The sequence below is a fragment of the Odontomachus brunneus genome, unplaced genomic scaffold (assembly GCF_010583005.1).
Source record: "Odontomachus brunneus isolate Ranch 3 - 2012 unplaced genomic scaffold, Obru_v1 Obru_scaffold_093, whole genome shotgun sequence".
NCBI lineage: Eukaryota > Metazoa > Arthropoda > Insecta > Hymenoptera > Formicidae > Odontomachus > Odontomachus brunneus.
In genome coordinates, this window is record NW_022639543.1 from 1,267,579 (window position 1) to 1,278,846 (window position 11,268).

The 11,268-nt window shown below is 31.7% G+C and overlaps 2 protein-coding genes across 2 annotated transcripts; one reads left to right on the plus strand and one right to left on the minus strand.

Moving 5' to 3' along the window:
- Positions 1-44: 44 nt before the first annotated feature.
- LOC116848359 (mitochondrial RNA pseudouridine synthase rpusd4-like) lies at positions 45-1,716 on the minus strand. Its single transcript, XM_032824339.1, has 4 exons — positions 1,446-1,716; positions 940-1,129; positions 673-865; positions 45-607 (listed from the first exon to the last, which is right to left on the minus strand). The coding sequence occupies exons 1-4, from the start codon at positions 1,639-1,641 to the stop codon at positions 83-85; spliced, it is 1,104 nt and encodes a 367-aa protein (XP_032680230.1). The 5' UTR covers positions 1,642-1,716; the 3' UTR covers positions 45-82.
- A 2,563-nt stretch (positions 1,717-4,279) lies between these two features.
- LOC116848310 (PAX3- and PAX7-binding protein 1) lies at positions 4,280-11,268 on the plus strand. The gene is made up of 16 exons (XM_032824245.1): positions 4,280-4,454; positions 5,696-5,874; positions 6,600-6,759; positions 7,076-7,175; positions 7,297-7,454; positions 7,553-7,635; positions 7,729-7,928; positions 8,019-8,208; positions 9,190-9,313; positions 9,463-9,651; positions 9,752-9,951; positions 10,057-10,207; positions 10,290-10,485; positions 10,586-10,784; positions 10,909-11,027; positions 11,134-11,268. Exons 1-16 carry the CDS (start codon positions 4,280-4,282, stop codon positions 11,183-11,185), a joined length of 2,475 nt encoding a protein of 824 aa, XP_032680136.1. The 3' UTR covers positions 11,186-11,268.

Here is an 11,268-nt window from a genome sequence, read left to right on the forward strand (position 1 = left end):
ATATATATATATATATATATATATATATATATATATATATATATATATATATATATATACACATACTAAGCACATATCACTGTTACAAAATTTCACATGGAATTTTGTCCTCCACACTTGTATAATTTGCTTCACATGGTATATTTTTAAACATAAGCTGTTTGCATGTCCAATCAAAAGGATGCGTCAAAGGTGCTTTCAGCACTAGATTCTTTTTTTCTTTGCCAAAGCCATCTAAGCATATACTTCTTACATGGAGATGAGTTGGAATAATTTCTTGTTGACGTGGTGTCAGTTTGAGCAATTCTAACAACTGACGGTTTATTTTTGGCATCTCCAAACACGAATCAGCAAATGGATCAACTTTCATCCATGTGCCCATGATATTCTGAACTCGCGATCCGTGAAAATTGTCTCCGAGAATAGGACTGTGCAACATAACGCTAGCAAATAACCTGATACACTGCCACTTCCTCGCGGGCGATTCTATTTCTATCAGAGAACTCAAATTATATGTTGAATTCGACAGAAGTTTGTACTTCACATTCATGATCATAACATCTTTTCTTTTCTCTTCGTTTTTAGACCATTTGTTCACAAAAACAGGCTGAAATACACATTAAAGGACTTTATTTCTTATATGAAGTATTTATATACAGATGTAACACCTACCCTTTTTAATCCCAATTGAGACTGTTGTGACTTAACTGCTAAACGATATGATCCTTTGATCTCATTTGGATGTTTAATCGTGATTGCCCAGTATCTTTTAAATTTGTTAAATGCAACTGCTCGTTTTACTGCTTTCTGTACCTGTTGCTGTATATCATTATTAGTTGCTAACACATAAACACCAGATGTGTATCTATTGAAAGAAACAATAACTTATAGTAAAATCTTTATATATTTATAGGAAAAGAAGAGATTTTCTTGATATACTTTTCCAATCCTGTGCATGGTATCAAGGCTGGTATATTTAATTCTTTTGCAATATATGGTAAGACTCCATTAATGGAATAATCCACTGCCCCCACAATCGTATTAAATTTCTTTGCAGAAAAATCATTATTATTTGCAGATTTATCGCGTGTAGATATACCATATGGTTTATTTATCGCAACAATTCCATCTGAAAAAGACATTTTCAAGTTAATTTAGAAATATATTATTTGCAGTAGTTAAGCAATACAACATATACATGTGTATATATGTATATGTGTGTACATATGTACATATAATCATTGAAAAAAAAACATAATAAAAAAAACTTAATTCTCTATATAATTCTATATAAACTTTAAGTGATTTATTATAAAGTCGAAATTTTTATATTGGAATTTTTGGATTATACAATATATAATAAGATATATATAATTAAAATAAGTAATTGCTATAAAAATACTTTCGTGAGTTTCTTCAAACAAACAAATATAATAATCTTCCACCTGCGTTGTAAATAATGTTGTTCAACAAATATTTCGTAAATTCGTGTTCTGATTTCCACGGATGAATATTTAGGTACGGGTGTGGTATCTTCTTTTTTGACAGTGTGTACACTTCTTCTGTGGTGCAATATCTCCTACAACATGTACGGTATGCCATCGCAAACTCAGTGAATCTCATTATTTTAAATACGGCCATCGCGCTCTTCTGTAATAAAATTAAAGGTTAAGGGCTATCGCACACAAATTGACATAACTGCATATGCATAGCATAAGATCGTATGGGCCAATGAGCATCGAATATTAGGGCTATCGCACACAATTGACATAACTGCATATGCATAGCATAAGATCGTATGGACCAATGAGCATCGAATATTAAGCATCGAACACCAATATGGCGACTTAATACTCGATGCTCATTGGTACATACGGTCTTATGCTATGCATATGCAGTTATGTCAATTTGTGTGCGATAGCCCTAAGGCTGCGGTCCAAAATACGCTCACAGCGCTATCAACGCGCTCACGATCGGTCCGATTTATTTTATGAGCGAAATGACGATGATTGGCTGCGTTCAGAAAACATAGCTGATTAGTGAGCGATCAGTGATTATTGGTCCTTACTGTTAAATCTCTAACTTTAGACCAATTACATTGACGAATTGCTCAACTGTTGTGCAACTGTTGAGTTCGCTGAACGTACCCATTGATGACGTTACGCGCTGACAGTGACACTAGTCTGGAGATGGGTCGTCGTGAACGATACGTGATTTGCGCGGAAAAATAGGAACGCGTATAAAAAGGTTGAAAGTCGTCGGAAGTAATCTATTCAAAAGGTCAATAGCAGAGTTACATAATAATAAAATTTGCGGACTTCCTTCCGCTGCGCGGCAAGCATTACCGCATCCTGTTTGCAGGTACCATTAAACAAAATATCAATTTTTTAAAATGATAGAAATAAAAATTTTTATTTCAAGGAAATTGTCATTTTATGGAACAACACTATTGTTTTAAATAGTATTTTATAAAAGTTTCTTTCAAAATTTAGTAATTCGATTTGTTTAATTTGGATTTTCTTAGATTTTTTATTTTTTTGGTTTGGATTAATCATTATAACATTCTATGTTAACATTCTATTTTAAAAATCTAAAAGTAATTATTATTGGTTCACTACATTACATCAATATTTATCTCATATCGAATGTTGTTGCGTTGTTTCAATACCCAGACAGCACACAATCTTCAGAGAATGTTCTGGGACGTTCTTAGAATGTATGAATGTCCTTAGAACATCCTTAGAACGTTCTTTGAAGATTTGTGCTGTATGGGTATCTATCAGTAAATTATCCAACGAACATAAAGTAAAAGTTATATAACTATTATTTGATGTTTGCTAGATATAATATACTGGGTTATAATATATTGTGAACACTATAAGGATAAATTATATAAACACAAATCGTAAGAATATCATTGGAGTCATTGGGAATCGCCGCATACCGCTCGATCGTCAGGTTATAAGCAACACTTTAACGGAGTCAGGACATAGATGGGTGACCGGTGGTATACCGCTTGAGATCGAAATTATCGAGGGAAGATTCACGAATGTTTGTAGTAGTGTATTGACAATCTTTGATACCTAGTAGTTTATGAGACACAAGATAATTAGGAATTATAAATATATTTTTTTAAATATTATGATTTTCCTATTTTTCACATTCGCAAAATAATTCTCAGTATTTGATTACTATCAATATTTAATATCAATATTTAATAGTGATTTTAATTTCAGTATTCACCAGAAATTAAGTACTGACGAAAAAATTACTGAATTACTAATATATAATTACTAATAATTTTTTAGTATTTATTAGTATGATATTCCTGTAAAAGTGTTATCTGGGTTTTACTTTGTATAACAAATTATATTAATAATATTACATATATATTGCATTGCAATGTTGCTACACAGTTGCGTTGTTATATTGCCGCAAGCGGACATTTTACCGTTGCTGCTTTACTCGGAGAGTAGAGTACATTTAATTGACCAATCATGATAAAGAAATCTTAGTTATCTTTGTTCTTACTGGTCAATTAAATGCTACTCTACCCGTTGGGGTGCGTTCAGATTCCCTACCCGGGTGCACTCTGTTACTAGAAACACTATAGTATATGTCACATATACTATAGCACTTCTTGTATTAGAGTGCACCCGGGTAAGGAATTTGAACGCAGCCTTGGATAGAGTTTTGGAACGTAGCCATGTGGTTAGAGCGCGAAACATTGTTCTGTATGCGTTGTTCTTTGTCGATGCATACGCGAATCTAAAAGCTAATTCATACCTTGGTCTGCGTTCCATAGCACAGAATTCTCAACGGAACGAAACGCACGGAGCCAGCGTGACCAATCAGGGAAACAGAAAAAGCAATAAAAAAAAAGCGGAATGGTTATGATTTGTCACGTGATCGTACTAATGTTTTTCATGTTTTTCGTTGAATATTTTTGCGCTATGAGATGCCGGCTTAAGGAGAAAGAAGAAGAACATACGTCGCTCATCTCAATAAATACGATATTCCACGTTCGAACGTGCATACCGCTTCATCCAGTTTTGTCAGTTCTCTTTGGTTCTGTTTGACTATTCTACGAGTATTTGCACCATTTTCAGCTTCGCGTGTCACAAATCCGTTGGTGTAACGAGTGATTTACTTCGGTCCAATATTAGTTTCTTGTAATGTGATACGTTTCACTTTTTGCCAAGCGACTTTAATATTAGGTTTCGATTTCTGGTCACGTTGTACCTTCGTCTTGCTGTCTGGGAACGTTGATATAACGGCAATGTCTGTATTCAACAAGCCGAAGCGTAATATACGACGACGTCCTTTCAACGATGAGGATGAAGATAATGAAAACAGAATGGAAGTGGAGGATGCGCAACCTATCAAAGTTAAAGCGAAGAAGAAGGATAAACCAAAGCAGACGCTCCTCAGTTTCGGAGAGGAGCTGGAAGAAGGTGTATATACATATACGCACGATTATACGCTATGCATTCATGCTCACATTGCTGTTCAGTCGAAGTCGGCGTTTAGTAAACATAAATTGATTATTCTTTGTGGTTGAAGTATATCTTTACATCTTTGTTACAAACCCAACAGAATATAACATAATCAGAGGCAATAATAATTAAGTATTAACTTCTGTTGAACAGTCATTAAATCTGTTTTTGGTGAACTTTTGCACTAGTGCAATAAATTAGAAAGAAACAAATATGCTTTCTTTCACTTTAACTTGTTGCAATAGTCTGTACTAGTACAGTTTGATTCTTTGGAATCAAACAGACCTATTAGGTTTATTATATATAACACATTATATGCAATGTAACCTTCATTACATATATTATCATTACATTTATAATTTCAGAATGACAGAATTTATTATTATAAAAGTATAAAAAACTTATTTATGGAATGTATCTACATAGAAATTTAAAACATCTTCGGTGCTGTTTAATTTTATATTTAATACTAAATAGGATCTTCTAATCTTGAATTTTATTTATATAACATAATGATTATTTAGTAGAGAGAGCATTTTTTTCAAAACTTCTAACCTTGTGAAATTACATTATATAAACTGTGGATTACTGAATATGGGTTAATTAAAAAGACTTGTGACTCTCAATATAATGTAAAACCAGTAATTGGTTGATTAATTTATTATATGTAATGAAGATATGATTCTCTTTTATCGATTCATTGGTATTGATTTACTATCAGCTGCTTATTTTAGTATTCAAATGACATACTCATTTTATTTTTGGTAATGTACGGATATATTTATTACATATATATACTACATATATATACACTGCTTAAAATGTTTTGAGAATCGTTTCTTTGAATATTTTTGTTGAAATATTAGTAAAAGAAATAAAAAATATGAGTCTATATAAATATTTGTATTGAAAGTAAAAAATATAACACAATATTATACAATATGAATATATTGTGTAAGTTTTCAAATCATTACTTACAAGAATAGATTAAAAAAACTTGTCTCATAATTATTTTGAGTAGTGTTTAGTATTGTAATTATAATGAAAAGGAAGCAAGAAATATTCTAATATAGATACAGTTTTGTTTTAGACAGATAACTTTTTTTTTTAGGTAGTAGATGCTGTTTCTACTAAGTCTTTTTTACAAAGTATCTTACATATTTTTGTTGCCTGAGATTAATAGTTTTAATATATTGCAGCGGACGATGGAGAAGTTTTTATAGTCAAGAAATCGTCGAGGAGCAAAAAACTGATGAAACAACTAGATCAGGAGAGGAGGAAAAAGAAAGGTGAAGAGAAAATGCAACTGGACACTGAGCAAGCGAATATGTCCTTTAAACAGGAAAAAGATTTAGAAATAAAGACAGATGATCTAGTAGTAAGCTATCTCTATGATGTTTTATTATTATTAGAATTTCTCCAATTTAAGTAACTTATTATTTAATATAGAAGACATTTTATCTCTCCATAGTATATTGACTAATGTTTCAAGATTTGGAACAACTCTGTGGGTACAGCAAGAAGACGTGTTTATAATATTTGAACGTCGCTTTTTATACAACATTTATACTCACATGTATATTTATAAATTAACGCGTACATTCGGCAATTTACTTGAAAACATGCGAGTATTCTGTTTTCATTATTAAATTTGGATAAATATAAATTTATAGATTATGGTTGTTTGGAATATCATATATTACTTTATATAATGTTACTTTTTTTGTCTTATACATAATTAACTGTATGTACAAGCAAACTGAATAGTCTTTCCATATTATAAATATGAAGATTACGAGTGCTTGTTGAATTGTTTAATTACCTAATTGCGTGTTTCTATATACAATTATCTTGCAGTAAGCAGATTTTCTAAAATATATAAATTAACATAATGAATATATTTTTATATTTTATATTATCATGTTTTTTCGCTATGTTGGTAGGAATATTTATTTTGACTTTGAAATAATTTATGTAAAGAGATTGTATCTTCGTGGGACTTTATGTTGTAGAACAGTTAATATGTGATATATTTTTACAAACCTTGTGAATTCCTCCTCCTGTCTGTACTTTTACTAAGTGACGTATAATTTCCATTGCTAGGTTAAAATAAAGAACACAGGACCGCTGATTTTAAACGGACGTGCTGCGTTGGCAGCAGGGAAGGATGACTATACATCGGGTGAAGAGGAAGATGAGCCATGCAATCACAAATTTCGCAAAAATACAGATAAAGCAGAAACTATGAAGATACTTCTCGAAAGTATATAATTTTTTATCATGCATTAATCAAAACTATTATTAGTAACATTATTATATATATTCTCATAGTATGCATATTTAATGACATATACATATTTAATGATATCTATAACTTCTTTGTACAAAGTATAAGTCACCAAATTTAAGTGGATATATAGTCGTGTTTTTAGTCATATACCTTGTTTTAAAATCTCGTGCAAAAAAGTAGAATTATTTTATAACAGTTTATATATTGGTATATTTTCCAGGTATTTGGTGATAAAAATATATCTATTTTTTTTCTTTTTTCCCGTGACAATCTTATTAATATTATTCAGGTGGGTGTATACCAGATGCAGCTATGATCCATGCAGCAAGAAAACGTAGACAGAAAGCAAGAGAATTGGGGACTGACTACATTCCTATTGAAGAGCAGAGGTAGCATTTTATCATATCGTTTAATAAATATAGTCTAATAAATTGATACCTACATATATGTTACCATGCTAGCATTACATTTATTCATAATGTAACACTTGTAACAATTTTGTGTTTGTAGCGATGAGAAGGGCAAGTCGAGGCTAATACGAGAGGAAGATCATGATCGAAGTGACGATGATGATTCTCAAGATCGTATTGATATGACTGTCAACACAGAAGCACGCGACAAGGAAAAGAGGAGAGAAGCGTTTCTTGCTTCTCAAGTTCCAATAAAACGTAAGTCTTGAAGTGTTGCTTTTGAACGTAATAATTATTCGATAATTAATTTCAAGACATTCCAGAAAATGCGAGAACTGGAACATTTTTTAATTTAGTTTCAGATAATGAAAGCGAACATGAAAATGAAGAAGAGGAATGGGAAGCTCAACAAATACGCAAGGGCGTAACTGGTGCTCAGGTATAAAAACATGGTTTACTGAAATAAGCTAAGATTTAATATAAAACATGTTTTATATTTTCTGTGGCTACATTGTTTATGTCATGTGCACAGATTGCAGCAGCACAGCAAGATTCTATGTTACAACAGCAATACACGATGGGTATGAATGTTAATCAAATGATGGGAACAGGTGTACCTTTAGAGATGGTATTAATGCCAGCACCACCACCACCGCCGTCCATCCAACCACCAGATCCGACAAAGATTGTACCTGTTACACCACAAGAAGTTGTAAATAGGATGCGTTCAAGGTTTTTATTCTATTCTAGATACCTCAGATCTCACGTGAGGAGAAAAACTAGCAAGTCCCTGTGTAAATATGCGCATTATTTCTTTTAAAGGTTAGAAAATTTGAAAGAAGTGCATAGACAACATCAACAAGAACAGGAGCGTTTAGAGCAAGAATTGCAGCAAGCCTTGAAAGAATTGGACGTGGGTGAAATCCGTACACCGCATTTTGCACAACGCTTCAGATATTACCAAGAGTTGCGTGGGTATGTCACTGACTTGGTAGAGTGTCTTGATGAGAAGGTGGGTTGATACGCTGTCACGTTTGATTTATGTGCACTGGGATTGATCGTACAATGTGTGGCTGGCAGAGATTTTCCGGCCACAATAAAGCATCAGTAAACTTAATTATTTGAAAAATTTATCTCATTGAATTATCATATTATCCACACTTAATGTAGAAAATTGGATTATAAAGATAAAATATTAGACGAGTCGTTTGAGATACAACTGAATCGCTTGACATAATAATTACAAATTGTTATATTTCAATTATTATAACATTGTATATACTTCTTCTTATAAATCTTAACTACCAGTATTACAGATATTTTGTTCTAAAGAAGTTTAAAGATACCTTATTTAAAAAAGTCAAAGGAATATTTGAATTTTACCCTTTTAACTTTATTCAGATCAGCTTTGGACGCAGCTGATAAGTTCAAATTTGTTGAAATAATTTCAAGCGTTTACTGACAAATTTTCTAAATTTATCTCAATAAGCATTGCTAAAAAATGAAAGAATATCTAAGTCTCTTTAGTAATGTATTTGTTGATGAATTTAAACGTTTATAAAATAAAGGATTTATATATACATGTAACACATGTATCTATTGCCGGGGGTCATTATCTTCTCTGTATTATGTTATACATTTTATAAAGATATATATATATATATATATATATATATATATATATATATATATATATATATATATATATATATAATATAAATAAAATTCATTGTATGAATACGAGAGTGGTTAATACAAATTAATTTAATCGTGGTAAGTAAATTAATGCCTATTTATTTCATTGATGTCTAAACAGTGTTGTTATAAATATATCGAGGAGTCTTCTGAGTAATTTATGAAGTTGTTGATTGAAATAAGTTAATGCTTTCCAAGAATTATATATTATATTATATTATAGAATCGTCGAATTAAATATCGTAAATTTTAAACAAACTCATTAAATCAACTTAAATATATGAATTTTTTTTGTTAGCTTCCTCTGGTTGTCAAATTGGAGCAACGCTGGTTAGATCTGTACGGTGAACGCTCGACCGAATTGATGGAACGAAGACGGCAAGATACGAGAGATCAAGCGGAAGAAATAACTACTGCATCGAGTAAATACCAATTTCCTTATGGATTAGCACATATAATTGACAAAATTCAATGCCTGCTACAATTATCTTTAGTTTTAGATTCTTAACTTCCTGTACCACTAACGCAGATATTTCGTAAGGCGAATTATACAGTCTTCTTTGTTTTATAGGAAATCAGGGCGTGAGAAGAGGACCGGAAGTAGAAGCTCATGTACGACGAGCTACGGAGAGGGAAGGTAGAAGAGCCCGTCGTAGGAGAGCGAGAGAATTGGCTTCAACTTTGCCAAAACATATCGATGGCATGTCTAGCGACGATGAAGTCACTGAACAACAAAATCTTGCGTTTAAACAAGCAAAAGGTAGTAAACAATTTTATATCGTGTCTTTTAATCTTTGTAAAATTACTTGATTTTATATGTGTGCGTTATAATTGTATAATATCTTCTCATTTTGTTACAGATGAAATTGATAATGATTGTAAAGATATATTTTCCGATGTATTGGATGAATACTGTACAGTACGTGGTATTCTTTCGAAACTTGAATCGTGGAGAGAAACTGATATGGACGCTTATACTGAAGCCTATGTGTCGTTGTGCATACCCAAAATGATTTCACCAATTATCAGATTGCAATTAGTTACATGGAATCCAATTATGGTATTTTATTCATTCTTCCCAACAAGCGGCTTTATTAAATTTAATTTAATAAAATATACATATTTTTAAAACTTGTGTATATAATTACAAATTATATTCATATAGGAAAGCGCCGACATAGAGAGAACGAAGTGGTACAATACATTACTTTTGTACGCGTTGGACAGTAAAGAGACGGAGGAATCTTTGAAACAAGATCCAGACGTTAGATTAGTACCGTCTACAATTGAAAAAGTTGTAATCCCGAAATTGACATGTAAGGACAATGTTACGTTTTATAAAATTATCTCGCACAAAGAAAGATAATTCTACATATTTAATATTTTTTTAATTCTTAGCTATCATCGAGAAAATATGGGATCCAATGTCAACATCCCAAACGTTACGTCTTGTGGGCACTATAAATCGTTTGATCAAGGAATATCCAAATCTAAATGACACGAGCAAACAATTAGAAACGCTGTTTAATGCTATTTTGGATAAGATTAAAGCTGCCGTCGAGAATGATGTCTTTATACCAATTTTTCCAAAACAGTGAGTATGTTGAATATATAATTGAGTTGACGCGTTAAATGTTTCGAAAAATTTATATCGCCCCATTATTTTCGACTCATAATTTAATGTGTCATTTCAGAGTTTGGGACACAAAGCATCAATTTTTTCAAAGGCAATTTGCAATGGCTGTTAAGTTGTTACGAAATTTACTAAGCTGGCAAGGTCTACTCGGAGACATACAATTGAAAAATTTAGCGTTAGGCTCGCTTTTAAATCGTTATTTGTTAGCTGGATTGAGAGTTTCTTCTCCAACCGATGCTTTAGTCAAGGCAAACATGGTATGTTAGTCAATTTTCATAGCAACATTAAACCAATAATTATTTATTACTAGATGTAGATGCTTTGTCTGACAGATGTTTCATATTAATCGTAATTAATAAACTGCTAATATGTGTGCGTTAGGTTATGAGTACGCTACCAAGAGCATGGTTACAGGGTGAAACTATAGAACATCTTAAAATGTTTGCCTCCCTCATTCAACAACTTAGTGAACAATTGGATCAAGCAAATCCTGCACACAAGTAAGTGTTAATTATATCACTTTGCAATTAACGGAACATTCCGCCATTTTGTGTTGTAAATCGCATAAAGCGGGTGAACGATTAAGACCAAATTGGTATGTTACAGTGAAGCCTGGGAATACGCCAAATCCATCCTGAAAATAATTAAACCTTTATAATTAATGTGTTTGATAATAATAATAATAATATATATAAATGTATATATACATATATATATATATATATATATATATATATATAT

What these genes read in the sequence shown, in the direction of transcription:
- LOC116848359 (XM_032824339.1), bottom strand. Translation starts at nt 1,641, where the DNA reads ATGGCCGTATTTAAAATAATGAGATTCACTGAGTTTGCGATGGCATAC. An exon ending in CCATGCACAGGATTGGAAAA is followed by an intron (nt 866 to 939) that starts GTATATCAAGAA and finishes TTCTTTCAATAG; the next exon opens with ATACACATCTGGTGTTTATG. An exon ending in CTCAATTGGGATTAAAAAGG is followed by an intron (nt 608 to 672) that starts GTAGGTGTTACA and finishes TGTGTATTTCAG; the next exon opens with CCTGTTTTTGTGAACAAATG.
- LOC116848310 (XM_032824245.1), top strand. Translation starts at nt 4,280, where the DNA reads ATGTCTGTATTCAACAAGCCGAAGCGTAATATACGACGACGTCCTTTC. An exon ending in CGGAGAGGAGCTGGAAGAAG is followed by an intron (nt 4,455 to 5,695) that starts GTGTATATACAT and finishes AATATATTGCAG; the next exon opens with CGGACGATGGAGAAGTTTTT. An exon ending in AGGGCGTAACTGGTGCTCAG is followed by an intron (nt 7,636 to 7,728) that starts GTATAAAAACAT and finishes TCATGTGCACAG; the next exon opens with ATTGCAGCAGCACAGCAAGA.